Here is a 22,295-nt window from a genome sequence, read left to right as displayed (position 1 = left end):
TGAAATACTTCTCCGTCAGAAAGGGCTATACCATATCATGCTATTATGAATTGCCTGAGATGTTTATCCCTTATGATGCACCCTTCTTGATTGCGCGGTAGTCGCTTTTTATTAGGGTGATCTCTCACAAAAATACCAAGTAGTTAGTGTTCTCCCAAGTGTAGCACCGTCACGGCACCTATCTTTTCGGGGTGCGCCGTGTCACACGGGTACGAACGATTAGAGAAGTGTGAGGCGGGTGAGTTGAGACCTCGCAGCGAGATCACTTGGTTGTCTTGACGTTCAGGCATGACCGTCATGAGCTCGGAACACAAGCATCGAAAGATGAACAAGAGTCACATAGAGATGTGATTGGCAAGTTGGCCTACCGGTTGAGATTTTTCGTCATCAGTGGTGTTACACCAATGGCGAACAATTGAAATGTGGGTCTTGTATCACTCACAATCAATTTTGAGAGATATTGATTTGAGTGGGAGCGCACTGTTGAATTAACATGTTTAATTCTCAATGCAATTAATTTTGAACACTGTCTAAGTGTGGTTTGCATAATAGTTGTAGAATAATGGCTCGCATTTCCACCTTCCCTATTAAAATTGAATAGCTGTTAAATATCTGGTTAAAACTTTACGATTGGTAACGTAATATGAGGATTGTCCTCAAAAGTGCCGAGAAGGACTTTGTCCTATCGCATGCTTTCCGTATCCTCCCGCTAATGCTATGGATCATGTGACTCTCGTCCTTCGATCCAAAAGCTAGAATTCTGTTACGGTCAAGTGGAATATGTTTGCTTCCATGAAACCCAAACTTCGAAAGTTGGGATAGTTATATGATATTCATGGAACTGAAAATTATTTTCAGATACAAACAAAGCAATGTTTGTTTGCAAGTATTAGTAAAAGTGTTTACTATGCATTTGACTGTTGGGAAAGGGATCCAGAAGAACGCCTGTCATATAATGAAAGGTGAATAAAACAACAACTTAAAGAGAAAGGAAGTGTCCAAAGGGTGTTAGTATGACTTACACGCCTAGGAAGTCCGGGGCTAATGCCACTCTTAAGTTGGGTGCTTCTTCTGAGAGTAGGAGAAATACTAAAAGTTAAACTGTTAGAAGTATAAAGGCAAAAGGAAAGAAGACTGGAATATCCAGCTCATGTATGAATGTCATACAAGTTTTTGATGTATAGAAGGCTGGTCAAAGATATAGTTCTTGCGAATTATGGTTAAACATGTTAATCACTAATTCTTGGGTATTGTGAGTTCATCACAAAAATGCCCGCTCGATTGCATTCTGTTGCAACTCGATGTAAGAACTACTATGGCCTGAAAGACTAGCTAGAAATGAGGTTAAGGTATACACAGGGAACATAGTAAATGTTACTATACCTTCCATCGGTGTATTGCCGTCTGTATTTATTTTCATAATTCATTTAGAGTTTTACAAACTCTATCCCATTGCATAAGGTATCTTGCAAGAAGGTTGTTCATAAGAGAACTTTTTATGTTCGATGTTATGAATAACACAAGGGCCATACTTTCATTATGAATGAGATGTATGTTATGAATATTGATAATAATACAATACCTCTGGGTTTACTTTCATAATTCATTTTAGAGTTTCATACACTCTAGCCCATTGCACAATGTTTGTTGCAAAAGAGTTGTTCATAAAAACAACAATTGTTGTTAAGTATTATGAATAACATAAGGGCCATACTTCCATCATCGATGGGACGTATGTTATGAATATTGATGGTAATATGATACATCCATAACACTGACGCTAAATGTCGCAAGACTAAAAGAATACCACACAAGTGTGGCACTACATTTGGTCACATTGGAGAAACCCGCATGGAAAATTCCATTATGATGGATTTTGAAGTCTTTTTGATTTTGAATCATCTGACACTTGCAACTTTCCTCCGAAAAGTGAAGTGACTAAAATACCGTTCACAGGCCATAAGGAACGAACAACAAACTTATTAGTGATCATACATTTGATGTGTGTAGTCCGATAAGTGTTGTTAGTGGTGGATTTATTTATCTTCAGAAATGACTCAAGTAGATATATGGATATTTACTTGATGAGACGTAAGTCTGGATCTTTTGAAATCATTCGAAAGGTTCTCAAAATGAAGTAGAAGTTATTGTAACAAGAAAATTATGTTTCTGCAATTTGATTGCACAAAGGAATATTTGAGTTACATGTTTAGCGAATGTCTGATGAGTTGTGAAAGGGGTTTCATAACTTGCACCTCCCGGAACACCACTGCAAGTGGAAAGTCCGTGGAGATGTAATCAAACCATTTATGACATGGTAAGGTCAAAGATGACATAAATAAATTTGCCATTATCCCTTTTAAAGTGATGCTTTAGAGACTGCGGCTTTTACACTGAAAAGAGCTACATCGGGTCTGTTGAAATGAAGCCATGGTATGGTACGCCCAACCATGTTATATCTTTTCTTAACATTTGGAATATGGGGCTTGTGTAAAAGGTTACAAACCTATTCCAAATCAGACAAGTGCTACTTTGTAGGTTATACCAAAATGTTGGGTATTCCTCCCTCACTATACCGAGGCAAATAGTTTTGCCGCGAAACGGTGTGCTTTTAAAGAGAATGGTTCTTTCAAAAAGGTGAGTGGGAGAATAGTGCAACTCGACGAGATAAACAGTATCTACGTCATCAGATCAAAGGAAAGAGACCTTGGAAGTAATTCCAGAGTTTCCTACTGCGACTGATACGGAAGTCTCTACAATAAAATGTATGAACTTCGGTCGAACTTGCAGCTGAACCACGTAGGCAAGGCTCGTGCAAACCTCTCAGGTGCGCAAACGAGATATTGTTGTTAGACAACATTATACCTACGATACACAAGGAAGCGTTGATGGGCCCTGACTCCAGAATTGGCTAAATGCCAATACAACCCGAGTTAGTTTCCATATAAGTGATTCAAGATTAAAACCTTGATACACCTTTCGGAAGACTTAGAGTCTAACGAATATTTATGGAACTTAAAACTGATACGGATAAAAATGTTTTATCCATAAAGCTCGACTTGTTGAAATAACAAGTTCAAGAGTTGACTACGATGAGGTTGTTTTCATCGTATCGATGCTTAAAGTCGGTTCGGGTTGAACTAGCAATTAATACATATTTCAATCATGAGATATGAAACATGGATGACAATAGGATTTCCATCTGATGGAAATGAAACCAAGGACTTGCATGTGTTACAGTCCAAGGCATTTTGTCTATCCAGAGGATGCTAGTAAGGGTGCAAACTTCAGAGTTCCAGCTATGGACAGAAGAGAGCAAAATGGAGTTGGATCGTGCTTTGATGAAATGGTCAAAGGGGTTTGACTTCATCAATGGGTAACGAAGATTCTTGTAATTCAAGAAAGTAAGTGGGAGCGTAATAATATTTCTAAAAACCTTATGTGCTTGGCACATTGGTAATTGGAAATAAATTTCTTGACACGAATTAGGACTTCATTTGAAAATAGTTTTTCGATGAAGTGCTTAGGCTAAATAGCCTCAATATTAGGCATGGTGATCTATGGAGATAGATTTACCTAATGGGGCTAAGCAATGAATACATATTGACAAGATGCTAAAACCTTTTAGCATTTAAAACGCCAAGGAGTGATTCTTGCCGAAGTCACATGGAAAGATTTTTGCGAGACTCGGTGTCCCAAAACACTGATGAGTAAAATACATGATGGAGATTCCACACACTCTTGTGTTTGGATTAATCATGTATTCCATGGTATGTAAAACAACCAGATATGTCCGATACTCCCAAGGTGTTGCGAGTATGGATACCAAAGTGATCAAATTACTGATCATGGGACAACAGTGAAAGATGTCATAGAGTACTAGAGTAAGTACTGATGACATGGTTTTCTCGCAAGCAAAGATCATGAAGAGTTCGTTGTAAAATGTTACATCGATACAGTCTTCATCTTTTCTCCATGCGATTTTCGATTTAAATTAAGGGTTTTGTGTAACACACAATGTGGTGGCACAGTTAGTTGGAATTTGTTCAAACTAGTTACTGTGGCGAATTCTATAACAAGGGCTAAGTATGTTGACGCTTTAGAAGCGACAAACAAGATGTTGAATCATATAGTTCATTCATGAACTTAGTATGGTTCCAAGATGACTTTTGACAATGGGACACTACTGCAGATAGTTGCTCCATAACTCAGTCTGAGGAATCCAGGTTCGACCGGTGATTCACATACATACAAAGCCAAGTCCACACAAAATATGAATTTTGTGAAAACGTGAAAATGCGAGGACATGCAAAGATACACACGGAGCTGAAGTCGTCAGATCCGTTGGAAATCAGGCTATACCACAAGCGAAGCATATTTACACCAGTGTGCCACAGGTGTGAAGTGCATTAGCATAAGCTAGATTATTGTCTCTAGTGAAAGTGGGAGTCTGTAGGAGATATGCCCTAGAGGCAATAATAAATGTTATTAATTATCTCCCTGTTCATAATTATGTTTGTGTTCCATGCTATAACTGCTTTGGTTCCCGAGCCCGTATATCCATAAAGGCTCTGGGAGAACCCATATGCACGTGTGGAATAATAAACGGTAAAATGTATTCCTAGTCGTGCCTCTAAGACTAGCTCAAGTGTTGCATGATGATTATATTTTCCCAATCATGGGCATGTCTATGCCAAGCAACTTTGAGGGCACAATGTCAGGAAGGACATTTGTGTTGAATCGACCGGAATTGATGTTATGCTATGAGATACATTCGTCACAAGTTAATGGTTTATAACACAGAGATAGTTAATGTTTGCACAATTCCTTAGACCATGAGAGTATCGAGTTTCTTCATGCTTGCTTCATGAACTTTGGGGTTTGTTAAACGTCATCCGTAACTGGAAGGCTATTACAGCGGCTTACGGGTTCATGGGAAAGTATGTTAAGTAACTTGATAGCTCGAGATTGGGATTTGCTCCTCCGACGATGGAGAGATATACTCGGGCCCTCTCGGTGTTACGGTGTCCATCATCGTCTGGCCAGACACTTTGTGATTTGATCACGGGGATGCCGGAACACGGAACGAGAAAAGAGAACAAAAACGGTAACGAGGTAACTTGCATAGTGGACAAAGTGTTGGCCCACGGGGATGCAATAAATCTCACCTCAGGTGTTTGTGATATATCATGAAGCAACAGGAATAGCACACGGCAACTGGAGGTTCACTCGAATATTTATTCGTGTGGGTATAGGGGTCAATATGGGTGTCCATGGCTCCGATGTTGATCATTGATCGGAAGGGGTTCCGGGTCATGTCTATACTTCACCGAACCTATAGGGTCACACACTTAAGGGTCATCTATCTGCTGAATACTAGACAGGGACTGAGAGAAAATCACCGAAAAAGTTTCGGACAGGGGAAAAGTTCCGCAGAGAGAGGTCACCGGATGAGTTCCGGTGAAACTGAAAGGTTGTTTCAGGGGATACCATAAAGTCAAATTGGTTTCGGCACATGCCTGATAATTCTTGGAGGATGCCAGAATCATTCTGGAAGCTTTCTGGAATTTTCCGGGATAATAACCGGATATGCTCCGGAGCTGCCGGAACCACTTCAGATGTTTTTCGCAGATGAAATTCACTAATCTGAAATTGTTTCGGAACGAATCCAAAATCATTTTAGTGGGTACTGGAATTATTCTAAGACCCACAGAAATATTTTCGGATTTAGTGGACGCGAAAAATTGTCTTCATGAATAGTGAAAACGCATTCTTGTTTGCTTTTCGCAGATGAAAATCACTAAACCGAAATTGTTTCGGAACGCGTTGAAAATTATTTTAGTGGGTACTGGAAATATTCTGAGCCCACATAAATATTTTCAGTTCGAACGGACGCTGAAAAATGTCGTCATGAATAGTGAAAGTGCTTTTTGCTTGGCTTCTTGGAGAAGCCACCTTGAGGGCCTTTTTGGTATTTCCCCCCTTGGCTTTTTGGAGAAGCCACCCTTGGGCTTGGCCTATAAATAGGGGTGGAGGGGGCTGCCTAAAGGATCATCCCTTGCTCTCATACACATGCCATGCATTATCTGGCTTCTTCTCTCGCTCCCACGAAAAGAGTTTCGTAGAGCCGTAAGGCTGTCTGGGTTCTGGCAGGAACTAGTTCTGGACGGCGAAGCCCTGCCGGATAGATGACACCGTATGTGTGCAACTCTGTAGAGAGATCGTAGTTTCGGTCTTAGTTCGTGAGTGCCTCCCGAAGGGCTATCCGTGTGACCGTCCGAATTTCGAAGGTCCTCCCGAAGGGCTGTCCGAGTGACCGTTCGAGTTTCGAAGGTCCTCCCGAAGGGCTGTCCGGGACACCGTCCGGGGGGCTGTTCGACCGCCTCCCGGAGGGTTTCTAAGGAGCAGATGAGGGTATACATCCTCGCGGTTGGGAGGTTGTAAATCGTAGCTACGGGGATCTGCACCGCCGATTGTCATCGACTCTACTTCCCGCTGCGCTACGAGTCGGTAACGAAAAAGATCAAACCATGTATGCAGTCTCCATAGTGGTCCTGGGCTGGTGCGTAGGTCGGAAATTTTTTGTTTTCTGCTGCATTCCCCTTCATCCCCATGGTCTCTATTCTCTGTCCTTGCCGTCTCCTAGCAGGATAACGCCCCATGGCCTATAGCGATGGCCATGCATATGACATGGGGTATTATCTAGCTGACGGTATCTATCTTTCATGGTCACCATTTGTTAAGATAATCTCAAAACCTCAAGGTAAGAAGCAATGTTGATTTGCTGCTTGCCAAGAAGCTTGCTGGAAGGACATTGAGAGAGCTTTTGGTGTGTTGCAAGCTCGGTTTTCTATAGTTCGAGGTCCTGCTCATTTTTCAAGTAAGAAATCTCTCACCAACATCATGACGGTTTGTGTGATTCTCCACAACATGATCATCAAGGATGAGAGGGACTTGAACTTGACATTTGAGTATGACAATGGTAGCTGTGTGAAACCTCGCAGGAACCCGGACCGGATCCAAGCTTTTCTTGAGACATACCAGAAGATTGAAGACCGGGCTTCGCATACCTAGCTTCGTGAAGATATCAGGGGATGGGGAGGGGCAATTTTTGTGCAAACGGAGCGCCAGCTCATGTCTTGGTATAAGGGCTACCAACAAAGGCACACTATAAGGAGGAACAGAGGGTGTAGATCATATCGAGTTGACATGCAAATTTGTATGAGAAATGAAAGGAGAAATATTTTTTGCATACATGTTTTACAGTATCTGTTCTGTCCGAACCTGCCCTTTACTCAAAAAACCTTTTACAGTATACCCTAAACCCCTTTTACAGTAATACCCTAAATCCCTTTTACAGTAATCTGCTGGAGTTACTCTAATAACCTATGCTACAGTCAGGATTTCAGCCACACGCCCAGGCCACGGCCGCTCTTGCCTGGGGCCTGGCTACCCCACTGTCTAGGAGGACAATTGGCTACCAAAGGGATAATAGAGATGCTAAGAACGCTGCACCCACGGTCGGCCACCCCTCTGGAGTTGGTTGAAGAATTCATTGATGGGGCGTCAAAAGACCACAACGCTGATCTAGTCCGGGGACATCTGCAGGCACCGGACGCACATGTCGTTCTCAATATCCCACTCGGCTCTTGGAATGTTGATGATTCTTGGGCATGGAATTATGAGCACAACGAGTGTTCCCTGTCCGTTCGGCGTACCGGCTGCTCACTGATACGAAGAGGAGGACAGACTGGCTGGAAGAACGAGAGGCAACCTGTGACTATGGTACAACCCAGAAACAATGGAAGTCCTTATGGAGAGTGGAGGTATCAGGTCTCATCAGATTTCTTGCATGGAGTTTCTCTCTCGTCAACCTGTCAGATTAGATCCATGAATTTAGGGCCTGTTCGGCCTTCCGCCAGCTCCGCGGATCTGTGGAGCGCGTATTTTCCAGCCTGCAGCTCCGCCGGCTCCGCGGGCTGACTCTGGAGTGGAGGGATTCCGAACGCTCCCTTAGATTCCACCATCTTCGGGCTTCCCTGAGGTGAATGTGGATGCTTTCGGTTTCAAGGAACCAGGAGAAAGGACCCATTGCGGCGGTGTGTCGGAACGAGGACATATCTGGGGGCTTCGGCTGTAGTGGTGAGCAACTTAGCTGAACCAGAACCAGAACCTTTGGAGGCGATGGCATGCTTGGAGGGTCTTAATTTGGCTTCTGATCTCTATGTGAGGAAGATAATCATCGCGGCGGACTGTCTGGCAACGGTTAATCACCTGGAGAAGCCATTCCTGGGCGTCAGCAGCACCATTATTCAAGACATCAAGGCAAAGAAAAGAATGAAATGAGGATTTTGAAGCACATGATCTGGCAAAGGCAGCGGCATCATTAGATCCTGGTCGTTATGTGTGGTTGTTAGGGACTCCTGGAATTATTCGTATCCCAGACTCCTTATTTGTTGAATATAAAAGTGTTTTCAACCCCCTAAAAAACTTAAAAAATTCCAACCAAGCTTAAAGCAGAGGCTGACGGAGTTTTAAAAAAATTACTTGCTGCTTGTTTTAGAGTTCTATTCTGAAGTGTCCATGGATCTAATCTAAATTCTGCGCATTACAGACAGCCAGAAATGTATTCATATCATTCATACTTTCATGTGGTTACCCAATTATTCACAACAATCTACAACCATGTTAACAAGTAAATTTAGCGCGTGGAAAAAGACATAATTGATATTCTGCAAACATGTGTGCTACTGCAGTGAACCATTGAGGACCCTGCTTCAAACAGCAGGATTACTTCATTAGTTTGTGGAAAGACGGGAGTATGCGGTGCAGTAAGTACATCTAGTAGAATTCATTCACCCCATATCTTGAACTCAAATTCATATAAAGAAAAATTCAAAAAAACATATAAATACATAAAGATTTACGGTTCTGATTGTCGAATGGTCAAGCCATCATGCCAACAGAGAAACAAGTGAAGGCACAATATCACAAGGCTATAATGATAGCAAATTGCAGTTCAGAACCTTGGCAGATAGGGGATAAGCGTAGTTTGGAGAATATAAAATACACATAACTCTGAAAACTTAATTCTTGACATAGATTTGGACAAACAGAAATAGGTTTTTTTAGTCTTTCAGAGACAGTACAGGCCTTTAGGGCGAGTGCAATCAATCCTCCATGCCCACAAAATTCTGCAGTGACCTTGGAATGGGAGGTACTTCGACATCCAGAACACCTTCTAGCATCTGAACAACTTGCCCCATCATTGGCCTATGATCTTCAGCATCTTGAATGCACCAACACGCAATTCTGCAAGCTCTGCTCAGCTGCTCCAAATCCGCATCGCCTTCCAACCTGCTATCCAACAGGCACATAACATCCCCTTCATGCACCTTGACTGCAGCAAAGATGGGAAAGTAAGTAAAGCTCCCTTCTTTAATTTTCTCCGCATTTCTTCGCCCTGATATGATTTCAAAAAGCATCATTCCATAGCTGTAGACGTCAGCCTTATGTGTGATCGGCAGCCCTGAGATCCACTCCGGTGCAAGGTATCCGATGGTCCCTCTCATTGTTGTCAGGGCCCTACTGAAATCTCGACCAAGAAGCTTCGCCATACCAAAGTCGGCAATCTTGGGACAGAACTGTGCATCAAGAAGTACATTGTCCGGCTTCATGTCGCAGTGTATAATGCAATCCTTGCACTCCTCGTGCAGATAAGCCAGGCCTCTTGCTGTTCCAAGTGCTATATGGTACCGCAGCTTCCAGCTCAGTTTTGCAGAATCCTTACGGAAGAGATGTGAGTTTAAAGAACCTTTTTCCATGTACTCATACACCAATAACCTGCTACTGCTATCAGCACAGAATCCAAGTAGCCGAACAAGATTGTTGTGTTGAATCATCCCAATGGTCTGCACCTCTGCTCGAAACTGCTTCTCTCCTTGTCCAAGGCATTTTAGCCTTTTGACGGCCACTGCGGCAGAACCTGGCAATGTCCCCATGAAAACACAGCCAAAACCACCTTCTCCGAGTTTTTCAGAGAATTTTTTTGTTGAGTTCTTTATTTGTGCAAATGAGAAAACCACAAGGCTTCCGTTTTCATACATAGTTCTTGCTCTGAATAACTTTGTTCTGCATCTCCACAAAACAGTCAGACCAATGACAATAACAATGATGGTTAACGCGGCCATTGCCGTTAGAAACAGAGGAGCAGCTCTGAAACCCGAAGTTTCATGTTGTTGTTTGGTGGCAACACGTATGTACAAACGATTGCCATTTGAACCAGAGTCAAGCACTACTGTGTTCCGTAACTCCCAAAACCATAACAGGCATGTCACATTGTAAGCAAAGGCAGTACAGGTACAGTCCTTTAAGCAGGAGGCTTCACACTCTTTCAGATTTCTGGCATCAGAGGGCCAAGAATTCGTGGGGAACTTGTAGACGCCATCTATTGGATAAAACGCCACTTGCCGATGAGTTGAATTGTCTCTTCCACAATTCATAGGAACCTCCCTCGAACAGCCAAGACAATTCCTTGATTTTGTGCTCAATGGATCAAAACCGGCAGGGCATGTGCAGAAGCCTGACCTTTTGCAGATACCATAAGGTCCACAGTTTGACTCAAAGTCGCATAAACTGTCTGGAGCAGACCACAAAATAGAACTGCGTGTCTCTTGCTTAGCAAATTCAACAAATCCAGAGCCATTTAAACGCATGTATGTATGTGCGTCGTTTAGTGTCAGAACAGAGTCTCCATCTTCACGAACTATCCAGCTAGGAAAAGTACCAGCAAACACTAAACCAATAGGATTCTGCTGAATAATAAAACCTCGCCTTCTTGTTGCATCCACACTCAGAGTAAAATTTGCAATATAAACGTCATACTCAGTATAATTACTAAGATAAGAATAAAGGATCATGCTGGACCCTAGGTGCATTCCAGGGAGCAGTGTACCAGTTGGGTAATCAAAACTCTGCCAAAGCACCTGGGAACTGTTTGCTTGGTCTCTTAATACAAGATTTCCATTATCAAGAAGCACTGCAATGGCAGAGTTAGAAGTGGTCATCGCGTAATCTGAGATCAAATGGACATTGCCAACTCCATCGGTTATATGTAGTTTTCCTTTCTCTGATAGGGTAACTGATGATGACTCGCAAACATAAATCGATAGCTGATCAGGTTGCCAAACCGGCGAATAATCATCATGGGACGATGAGTTAGTGAACCAGGTGCCAAAACCACAATACCGGTAATAACTATATTGCGAGAATGAGCAGTTGAAACCCAACTTGAAGACACCATTGTTTGAGAGCAGGATCTGGGTAGCATTTAGAGATTGCCCAGGAAGGAGCGTGTCTCCTGCATCCGTGAATTTCCAGCCGGGGCACACAAGGTTGATGAGGAAGGGGAGTAGTAAAACAAAGGAAGACGGGGGCACAGACCTCCACTTGCTTGCTCTCGCCATTGATGAGGTATTTCTTGGTGAGAAATGGATGTGCTCCGTCCGTCCTGGCTGAATTTGATGAAGTATTTCTTGGTGACTAATGGATGTGCTCCGTCTGTCCTGACTGAACAGATAGGAACCGAGGAACACCTTTGGTTGCAAGTCAATGGTGTGCTATGTCATAGAGGAGTTGACCAGGTCAAAGATTGTTGGCGGTGTGGTTGAATTGATGGATAGCCATGCCAGTTCGGTGTGGAAAATGTTGAGCCCCCACATTCCGGTACACAGTCGACATCAGGCATGTTTGGCTAGTACTGGCATCTAGAGTCGTTCTCAGTTGAACAGCTCTATTGGGCGGGCGTAGACAGGACTGACTAGGTCATACGGCAGTACAGTATTTGGTAAATTATTGGTGCATGCTGACATGAACTCTTACGGCAGAGAGTCAAAATCAAAAGAAGGTGCGCATCTTTCGATTCATAACTAAAGCGAAGGTACCCGTATTACCTCTTGTTGCTACCCTGACGCCGACTGAAGCGGCACAGGTTGAACGCAACCCCCACAAAGCCGCTCGCTCGGTGAGGCATTTCATCAAACACCCTGTGTGCGTGCCGCCTGCTTGGCCCCCGTGAGCGCTGGAACGGGGACCCTGAAAGTCTGGGAACACAGGCCACAATCGTGAACCTTCCTCACACTCCCTCCCTTGCGGTTCATGTCTCGATTGATATCAAGTGCAAAGTCTGTCTCGGTGAGGAGGACATGATGCATGCTCTGTTGAGTTGTTCCCGTGCGACAAGATTTTGGAATGAGGCGCCGGATTGGCTGGTGGGCAAAGGACGTTTTATGTGATCCCCTTTTTCGGAGACTGACAGGGCAGTACAGGAGCGCACATACACTCAGTTCCCATGAACTACCAGCACCTGCGAGAGACCGAGCCCACACATCATTTTAAAATTGATGAAGTCGTCACACACGTCTTTGTAGTCGGCGGGAACATCTTCTTTCACTGAACGTACGTTGTTGGAAGCCCTGAAATAAATCCAGAAAAATGCAAGTACCAGTGTCAAGTCTGAGACTTCAACTCTAGTGGACAGGGGATATCACTGTCCTCCTAACAATCCAACCACAGGTTGGTTCGCGGCAAAACTTGTTTTGACCATATGGTCGATCTGGACCTCACGTAACATAATATTACTCATGATAAAGGGCGAACTTGACTTATAAACAGCGGAGTAAACTTAGTGGAGGATTTTTACTCCACTAAATTTTGGTCGGACCTAGTAGAGCTCCTAAATTAAGCGGAGTAAAACCCAAATTTTCATAAGTTTAATATAGATTTGATTTAAACAACCAAAATTCGACACATAATGTACATAATCATCCGCGGAAACATAGTCTAGTTTTCAAACCTAAACATGAACTTGAACTTAAAACTAGACATGAACTTAAACTAAAACTAAACATCGTCACCCTTATAAAGGGCGAGTCAATCCGCTCGCGGCATCCCACCACTCATGGGGTCTGCCCGCACGCCGTCGTCGCCGCAGTCGGGGAAGATCATCTGTCATTCTTCAAGGTCGAAGTCCTCCTTTTCGTTGCCGCCGTGCTCCTCCTCGTCCGAGAGGATGATGACCTCCCCTTCGACCGCGCACCCCGCGAAGATCTTCCGCTCCACCTCCACCAGCTCGGGGTACTGGCAGCAGAGGTCCGCCGTATACTCCTGTCGACGACCTCCGCCACGATGCACTCCCTCGCCTCTCGGTCCTCCCTAGCCACCACCGTAGACACGGCGTCGGTTCAAGCTGGAAGGCATTTCGCCCCATGGGAAGTTGAGGCTGGTAGCGACACCATGCAACCGAACCTGCCATAGGTCGTACTCGAGGGCAGCAAGCTCGCTCATGTGAAAGGAGCTGGGCCAGTGCCGCTTGTGGGTGTCGCGACTGGTGATCACCGCCACCCACCTCCTCCGCTCCCCGCTGCCAGACGCCGAGGTACTTCCTCTGTGGCTGCCGCGGCGCGGGGAGTTTGGGAAGCCGGCGAGCTGGCCCGATGAGGCTGCATCATCGTGGCGGCAGTGACTTGAGGACGTGTGGCTCTCATGGCAGCGTGGATCCGCGCTGCAGATGGGATCCGGCCACTAGGAGAACAAGGGACATCGAGGGAGGGGAGGAAAGGAGGAGAGGCAGAGCGGTGAAGAAAAGGGTGGGAATTCTTTACTCCACCGTCAAGCGGTGGAATAAAAATAGGCGCCGGGTACATGGTAGGGGAAAAAGTAGTCTTCTCTATCAGTGTGTTTGGCAACGATGGGGAGAGGGAATGGGGATTTAGAGATGGGAGTTTGCGGAGGGATTATCATGGGAAATTGATATCAAATCCCATTCCTTGTTTTGGCATGCGGAGGCAATTATACCAGTGAATTTAGGAGGGAGTTAACCGTCCCTATTTAATTGGTAGGATTAGTGTGTATGCACGTGTATATGAGCGCTTGCGTTTGTATTGTGTTCAAAAAAATTGGTAGGATTAGGCAGGAGAATAACAAACTTGCAATGATGGCCCTTCCCTTGTGCACGTACCCAATGAACTGATTGTTGTTTTCTTCTGTCAATTCCCAGTCCCCACATCAATTAATTCCTCTTCCCCTTTCCTTCTTAATTCCCGTGTTCCTCGACCAATCAAGTGAATTTAAACTCCCATTTCCAATCTTCAACTCCCCCCAACCAAACACGCTAGTATAAAAGTAAGACTAGCCACAATTGGTAGTAACATAAACTAGTAACATGCTCATATGTTACTACCTCTATAGTAGAGAGTAACATATGTGTGGTAACATGCAATACTTCATTTATTAGGCTATAGACACATCTTGCCTTGATATATGTAATGTTACTCATACTACTAGTAACTAGCTACTCCCTCCGTCCGATGAAAAGTGTACACTTAGAAAGTTTAGGACAAATTATGAAGTTAAGTAAAACATGCATTGGAAAGGTGCAAGCCACCATCTCTCTCCTCTTTAATTACCCAACCCCCAATGAGCTAAGTGCACGTAGAAATTAAAAAGACCATGTGTAGATTGCTATTGGTCTTGATTATCGTGTGATGAGAGAGAAATGTTTTTTCCTACTTTAAAGTGCATTGGATAGATAGGAGTACACTCTTTTGTGGACAAATTTTAAAGCCAAACGTACACTCTTCACCGGACGGAGGGAGTATGTTACTACTTCCCTCTCTTTCTTCATTTATTGATTGCCACATCATCTACTTTATCTACATATGTGTGATGTTACTCCCACTATGGGTAGCCTAAGAACAAGTACAATAGAGCTGAGTCAGCGGGCTATAAGGAATAAACTAGTATATTTCTGCTTAGTTGGAGGAAAAAGAAGAGGAGAGAGAAAGTAAGCGGGCTCTTCGTAAAGAGCCAGCTCTAGCACATGCTCCTAGGCACTTTGTGAGAATGAAAGGTGGGCCGCATAATAAAAAAGTAGTACACTATTTTGATCTACTATTGTACATGTTGGACTATAAGATGGGCTGTAGATGACATGGCACTGGCTTATAGCCAGCAGCTGGCTATACTATTAACCATGCTCTAAATCAAGTATAGCTCGATATTCTTCGTGAGTTACAAATTTTGCGCTTGCCAATCTTCTATCTTACACGTGGCAACAGCCATCGCCGATGATATAATCAATACTCTACAGCAGCGTATGATTAATGTTATTCCCCCATCACTTCGTCCGTCATAGACTTGACACAAGTTGTCCCCACAGATTGATTCATTACGAGAGTTGTTCCCACAAAATCATCAGCAAGCAGTACCCAACAAACATGACAAAAGATTTACTACCACTGGATTTTCGGAAACTCGCTCCTGAACCAAAGCTAATAATCTTAAGTGACTGTTGCAAGTACATAGATCCATTCGTGCATCTTGAAGCTCATGACAACAGGTGAGTAAAAACCTACTCTACCAACAAAATCGCCGCCTTGTTCCACATGGTTTGCGAGAAACAGGGTCCTCTTTTCTACAAGCGCTGACAAGATAAGAGATGAGTTAGGCGCCCTTGGCTGAAATTTCGGGCTTGAGCAGCTTCCGGACCTCCCCTGCGGTCAGTTTATCCTTACCAGCCAGAGCAGCAAGCTCGGCGATGGACTGTTTCTGCTTGACATTATGCCTGACAAACGGTGTGCCAACGCTGCTGCCATCCCCGACAAACCGCCTGCCATCTGAGGGTCTCTCGTGTTTCTGTTTCTTGGGAATCGGTTTGTCCGATAGGAAACCTGGCGATTTCCTCTTGCCACCGTCATTCAAGAATGGCATGCTCACGGGCTTCTTGCTGCTCGATTCTCCCTCGGACATTGCCTTGGCGGATTTCTGGCCCTTGGTGTTTTTCTGAAATGATTCTGGCTTGGTGGTGCCGGCATCCGCAGTAGTAGTTTTGTCGGTCTTCTCTTTCTGTTTACGCTTCTTTGCAGGGCTTTGGGGAGAAAACAGCTCCTCGATACTCTGGCCAACAGGTTTACTGTTGTTCAGGCCAAATTCGGCTTGAAATTCTCTCTGAGTTGTTTCTTTCGAAGTTTGCGCAGCTCTCCACTGGTCGGGTCGTCTTGAGTATCTATAACAAAATAAATAGAAAGAGAGTCTATTAACATGCTAAATACTAGGTCCATAGACAAAAGTACGAGGGAAATGGAAGAATGACTAACCTATCAACATCCAGTTTCTTTAACAAGTGGATGGCATGTCTTGTCCGAGATAGTTCATTTTGCATAGCCAACAGCTCTGACACAATGGCCTCTTTATGGGAAAAATTACTCGCTGTAAAGCATTCTTCTACCAAGAATGAGCCAGAAGGATTCATAGCAATCTCCCCGTAATGGCCTTGCAATCTGTCACATCACACGTATATACAAGTCAGACAGTCTTCGCCATACAGCACTATGCTAAAATAGCCTTTCGGAAGAAGTAAAATGACAAGGGAGGTATTGAGATAATTCAATGTAGCTAAAACAGCAGGGGTACCTCCAAATACAAAAGAATTAGCATTACAAGCTAATGTTATGTTGCACAATACTGGAATAGCATGAAATCAAAATGCATCATACAACTACCAATTAGAGAGCCAACAGATGGTGGAAGAAATTATGATGTATGTATATTATTATAGCATGACAATACAATGGCATATATTCAGGGAGGGTGGATTGGCACCACACTGAAAATCTATTTTCTATTTTAGACTATTTATTATTTTGCTATACATTACCCGATCGTAACATGTTGAGCCAAACCCCCAGTGTGGCTTGCCAATGTTTCCCAATGCTCAATACTATTGGAAACTTCCGAGTTTTGAACAACATTTTATCGGCAATGTAGCAATGGCCTAAAGGGCGGCTCCATGCCAATGCCATACACAAACAATGGAGTTCTTCCATTGCTGCTATTTGATGGTTACTACTTATGATAAAGAAAATATGGTAGCACCAACAGTTCCCATGAGCATGGCTTCAGTACACAAAATTGCATATACCTATCGGCATTTATTTACAACAGCATAAAGCACATCCTTTGCAATATAATACTTGAGGGGAGAAAACATATATGTTGATTGAGTCTGTCAGAACATAGAAATTTTCCGGAATGAGGGAAAAGATCTCCAAAGAGTCTTACTTTGCAAAAACTTTAAATTTTCGCTTTGTTGTTGCACTTGAACATAAAAATGCCTCAAGAACACGGCTGCCTCCAGGGTCCTTGGCAATCTGCAGGATCTGATCATTGTCCAAAGCCAGCAAACTTGCAACATACTGCCGAATATATTGCTGCACGCAAACGAAAGGGACAAGGTTTTAGTCATCAATACCCCATCGTTTTGTTCAGAAAATAACAGTAGCAACTTAAGTAAATATGTTAAGGGATAACAGTCGGCTGTTGGTGTTGCCATTTTATTGCTCGATAATAACTAGTAATGTACTAGCTGTTGCCACATTACTGTTCAAGAAAATCAAATATATATAACTTAGTGTAATGGTGTAAAAGGAAAAGTCAACACAGATGCACGGTGAAAATCAAACGGCACACTATGACAAAAAAAATACTACCACGACATAATTGAAAGAATGAGCTTGTTGTGGACCACAAAACAGTTTGCAATATAGCAGAGCGTTGATAGATACTATCTGCATAGGACTATTGAACTGGATATATATGTAAACCTGGAACGGTAAAGTCATGCAAAGAGAATTTAACAACATGGCAACATATTAAATAGACTTGTGAGTACTACATACATGTGGGTATTGAAAAATTGATTGCAGCATCAGGCAACCAAGAACACTCATCTTTACACCAAGCGGCCATTTCCAATAAGATTTCTCGCGGAGGAAATTCTCAAGAAAAAGTATATGTGCAACAATGCTATCAGAAGGCTCGGAATCTGAAGTTAATGCTGCAGAAAGAGCTTCAGAGATCTGCAGTTCAAAGTAGACGAATCGCATACAATTAAGTTACAGATATTCTCAAATAGCAATGCAGAGATTTCAAGTTGAAAAAAGTACCTCCAGGCGATTTGTTTCAAGTCGCTGGCATGCAGCTAAAATGGAAGCCACCACTCCTGATTTACCTAGCTCAAGCAACTCCTTGATATTAGGACCAAGTTCCTCCCATATTTGCTTCATCTGCCAAGAAAAAACAGAACTCTATTGATAAAACATTGTAATACATCAAGTGCTAACCAAAGAAAAGATCTGTTTGACAGGTTCGCGAGCAGAAATTTGACACAGATTGAGTATAAGCTGTAACACAATTTCACATATGAAGAATGAAAGTAATAGGTTTGAAATGGGCTACAAACTGTGTAATGGGTGTTTATTGCAGCAAGCAAATGCTCCCAAGGTTCTAAAGGTAGATAATCGCTACTCCCTCGGTCACCTAACTTTGTAGTGATTACACAGTAATCAACCTTACATTCATATGGAATCCAAACAGGCGGTTAGAGTAGATGGGCAGCAGTAGCCGACACATCCTTTTTGCATACTAAGTGAGGGCAGCTGTTACAAGTAATCAGGTGGTTTTAGAGTACTGGTTTGCTCAAAACAACATTTGATTAGCTTATACAGTACACAACTAACAAAATTCTGAAGAAACTTCTGAATGTAAACTATGGTATACCTGATCTGCAGTTTTGGCTGATGATATTAAAGCTTGTACCACATAGTTACCACAGTGGTGAGACGAGATTGCAAATAGTGCACCCTTGAGAGTGCCTATAAGCATATTGCTGCGTAGTTCCTCAGGAGCAACATCTATAATGACCTGCAAAGCATGTGCATCCAGTGAATATTCCTACACATACCAAAGTGGAAAGAGAAGGACAAGGACGAGAAGATCCCCATGGTAGCTGAATCTTTTATGAGTGAAAGATATGGGTTGAATGCAATTAAGAAACAAGAGAACTAAAAACACTACCTCCAAGAGATGACTGTAAGCAGTATCTTCAAGTAAGGCAACTATCTTATTCTTTTGTTCACTGTAATCTTTCTTCTGAGCAGTGTCATCCTCGTCATAACCAAGAAGAACCGCTATTATATGATTCAATTCATCATCATCACCAGCTGATAGTTTCAACACAGTCTGCATAAGGATATGTTAAGATGGTTATGAAGCAAAATAAAAGAAACAGATCTATGCATTACAGCTAGTGGTAAACAAGAGACACTAACCTGTAAAACAAGGCTACTGTTCTTCTCAGTTAGTAATGTTGAAATGTCATTTTTTGCATTTTGTAGCATTTGCCTGACAAAAGTTTTGAACATGTCTGGGAAACCATGTTGAAAGCTTGTTAGATTCTGGTCGCCTGGTCTACTTGAACCACCGCTCAATCGTTCAGCCAGAACAGCAGATCTCTTTGTCATGTGGAAATCTTGCAATGAATCGAACGGTACGCCCTTACAAAGACAGAGAAGTGTCCTTAGAACATGAGATCCATAGCAGCTGCACATCACATTTGTAGCATCTGCAGCAATAACCTGCAGCAACAATTCAAATATGAGTTCCATTTTGCATACCAATGCAAACAAGACACGCAACACCACTGAAAAAAGGAGGTACCTTGCAAATCCTATTCAGTATCTCTTCCACAATGACCCTGGAGGTGTCGTCTTCAAGATGTGTTGCCAGTGCCTTGAGGGCTGCTTCAGCCACATGCGATCCAAATTTGTCCATGGCAATAACAGCAAAAGACTGAATACAGCTGCGGAGGAACATGCATAACTGCTCCAACTCGCAACCTTGTACAAGAATCTGCAAGGTGTGGCTTATTACACCATCAGTGACAAGTTCGAGCTCTTTCCCTTTGGTTTCTTCCAAAGCATTGGCGCAGATCGTCGAACGGTCCTCCAAGTCTATCTCCTTGTTATCAAAGAGATTCGATATCTCGAGGAAGTATTTAGCAGTTTCAGGATCGACCTTTTTCCTAAATATCATTTAACACAAGAAAGAGACCGCTTAGCGCTTCACATCCTCATGCATATAACTAGGCCATCACATCACAAAATGCAATACAGATGTACATTCAGAGAGAACCTAGAGTCATACCTAATAACATTCATCGCTGAGGTTGAAGCATTGGGGGGCTGCAATGCGTTCTCATTCTTCATGCCCCCGGGGTTCATCTTCATCGAACTGCCCGAAGGGCGGCCCTTTCCATGCCCTCTGCCCGTGCTCCCGTCCTCACGGTTATTCCTCTTCCCATGTTTAGACTTCTCCATCTACAAATGCAACATTTAGAAACGATATAACTTTAACAATCGAACAAGAACAGTTTGCAACGAGCACGCCCTCTGCCCCCAAAACATACTGATATATATTGGACAAATGAAAAACAAGCACGCCCTCTGCCCAAAACAGACTGATACCTAGTGGACAAATCAAATCAACATGCAAATACTCTGTAAAAGTCCATGTATCGAGCTAGAGATGATTCAGAATGCTAGCTGGTGGTCCAAGGTCGGATACATACAACTAATCATACATGGTCGTGTATTTGTACAGTACATGGGTTAGCTTGACGAGCACCGCGTGATGATGTGCGCTTCACAATTTATGGAGCACTTACCTATAGAGCGCCCGGCGCTTAAGCAGCACTGCAGTACGGCGGCCGGGGAGTCGGGCCGGGGTCCGGAGCGGAACGGCGGGGGGCCGAGGTAGACGGGATGGCGGCGGGGGGGTGGGGGGGCAGGCGAGCAGAGCAAACCGGCAGGGAGGCGGCGCGAGGCTGAGAGTACGAGCTCTCTAGGTCGGGATTTTGGGGAAGATTCCGGAGATGGAGCGACCGTGCAAGGCTTTGGGCTTTTTTTTTAGGGGAACAAGGCTTTGGGCTTGTTTTTTTTAGGGGAACAAGGCTTTGGGCTTGTGTGCGTGGGTTGTGCTAAGGTGCACCGCGGGCCCAATTAAAAATCTGTATTGTTGGTAAATGGACGGGCGAGTCTATTCCTCGCGTCGAGGCAGATCCACATGGGCTGGCCCAGGCTCGCTGGAGGGCGCATTTTTTTTACATTTTCTGTTTTCTTTTTTGCTTTTATTTTTGTACGTTTTCTTATACTTCAAAATATTCTAAATATATAGTAGATTACATAAAACACTCTGCAAAATACATTTGAAAAATGTTGAATGAGTATTTAAAAATGTTGAAAACATATTAAAAAAAATGTTGTACGAGTGTTTGAAAAAATGCTGATCATATATATAAGAATGTTGAACGAGTATTTACAAAACGTTGAACAAGTATATATAAAAAAATGTTGACAAGTATTTGAAAATGTTGATCATGTATATAAAAATCTTGAATAAATATTTGAGAAAAATGTTGAACAAGTATTTGAATAAAAATGTTGACAATTATTTGAAAAATGTTGAACATGTATACAAAACTGCTGAACAAGTACTTCAAAATGTTGAATAAGTATTTGAAAAATGTTGAACAAGTATTTAAATAATACTGAAAACGTATTTGAAAAAAATGATGTACAAGCATTTAAAAAAAATTTGACCATGTACATAAAAATGCTGAACAAAAAATTGAAAAATGTTGAAGTAGTATTTGAATAAACATGATGAAAATTATTTGAAAAAATATTGATCATGTACATAAAAATGTTGAACAAGCATTTAAAAACTGTTGAATAAGTACTTAAAAATGTTGAAAAACCATTTAAAAATGATGAACAAGTATTTGAAGGAAAATCCAAAAAAGAAACAAAAACCCGGAGAAGAAAAAACAAAAGAAAGCGAAAAATGCAAAAGAAAAAAAGGAAAACTAAACAAAAAGTGGAGAAGAAAAGAGAAAACGGAAAAATGAAGAAAAAATGAGAAGAAAAGACAGAAGGAAAAAAAACCGTGAAAACAAATGGAAACCGGCTTCACTCGCCTCAACTATAAAACACGTCTCATACTTATCACGAGCGAGACTTGGGCAGAGTGGCTAGCGGCGCTAGCTCTCCCCAAGGAGACCAGGGATTGACCATCTTCTCGCATACTTTTTTTCTTTTTCTGCGCGAACATGGGCCGACCCAATTAGTAACACCCTTTCAGCGAGAAATTAGTTGTAACATCCCAAATTTCCAATTTGGTATGTTATACATAGATCATCATTGCATATCATGTTTTATTGCATTTTGACAAAATCCTCGATAAATCCTAAGCAACTCAAGGACCCTCGGAGAGAGTTGGGGATTTTCTCGAATTTTCATATTTGATTTTTCAAACGAGGATTGGGATTTTCATTATTTTTCTCTCGAATTCTCTCCGAATTTGCCCCTCCTCCAAGCACCCCCCCCCCTCATATATAGCAC

General features: G+C 42.7%; 2 protein-coding genes across 2 annotated transcripts; both read right to left on the bottom strand.

The window, feature by feature from the left end:
* Positions 1-8,872: 8,872 nt before the first annotated feature.
* Positions 8,873-12,242, bottom strand: LOC123143465 (G-type lectin S-receptor-like serine/threonine-protein kinase At2g19130). The gene has a single exon (XM_044562393.1). The coding sequence runs from the start codon at positions 11,463-11,465 to the stop codon at positions 9,171-9,173; it is 2,295 nt and encodes a 764-aa protein (XP_044418328.1). The 5' UTR covers positions 11,466-12,242; the 3' UTR covers positions 8,873-9,170.
* A 3,059-nt stretch (positions 12,243-15,301) lies between these two features.
* LOC123143463 (pumilio homolog 23) lies at positions 15,302-20,719 on the bottom strand. The gene is made up of 11 exons (XM_044562392.1): positions 20,561-20,719; positions 20,041-20,213; positions 19,555-19,918; positions 19,167-19,472; positions 18,913-19,077; positions 18,616-18,759; positions 18,003-18,122; positions 17,736-17,915; positions 17,119-17,267; positions 16,155-16,337; positions 15,302-16,063 (listed from the first exon to the last, which is right to left on the bottom strand). The coding sequence occupies exons 2-11, from the start codon at positions 20,211-20,213 to the stop codon at positions 15,502-15,504; spliced, it is 2,346 nt and encodes a 781-aa protein (XP_044418327.1). The 5' UTR covers positions 20,561-20,719; the 3' UTR covers positions 15,302-15,501.
* Positions 20,720-22,295: the final 1,576 nt, after the last annotated feature.

This window comes from Triticum aestivum, chromosome 6D (genome assembly GCF_018294505.1).
Source record: "Triticum aestivum cultivar Chinese Spring chromosome 6D, IWGSC CS RefSeq v2.1, whole genome shotgun sequence".
Classification (NCBI taxonomy): Eukaryota; Viridiplantae; Streptophyta; class Magnoliopsida; order Poales; family Poaceae; genus Triticum; species Triticum aestivum.
The sequence above is the reverse complement of the archived record's forward strand: the minus strand, read 5'-3'. Positions and strand labels throughout refer to the sequence as shown.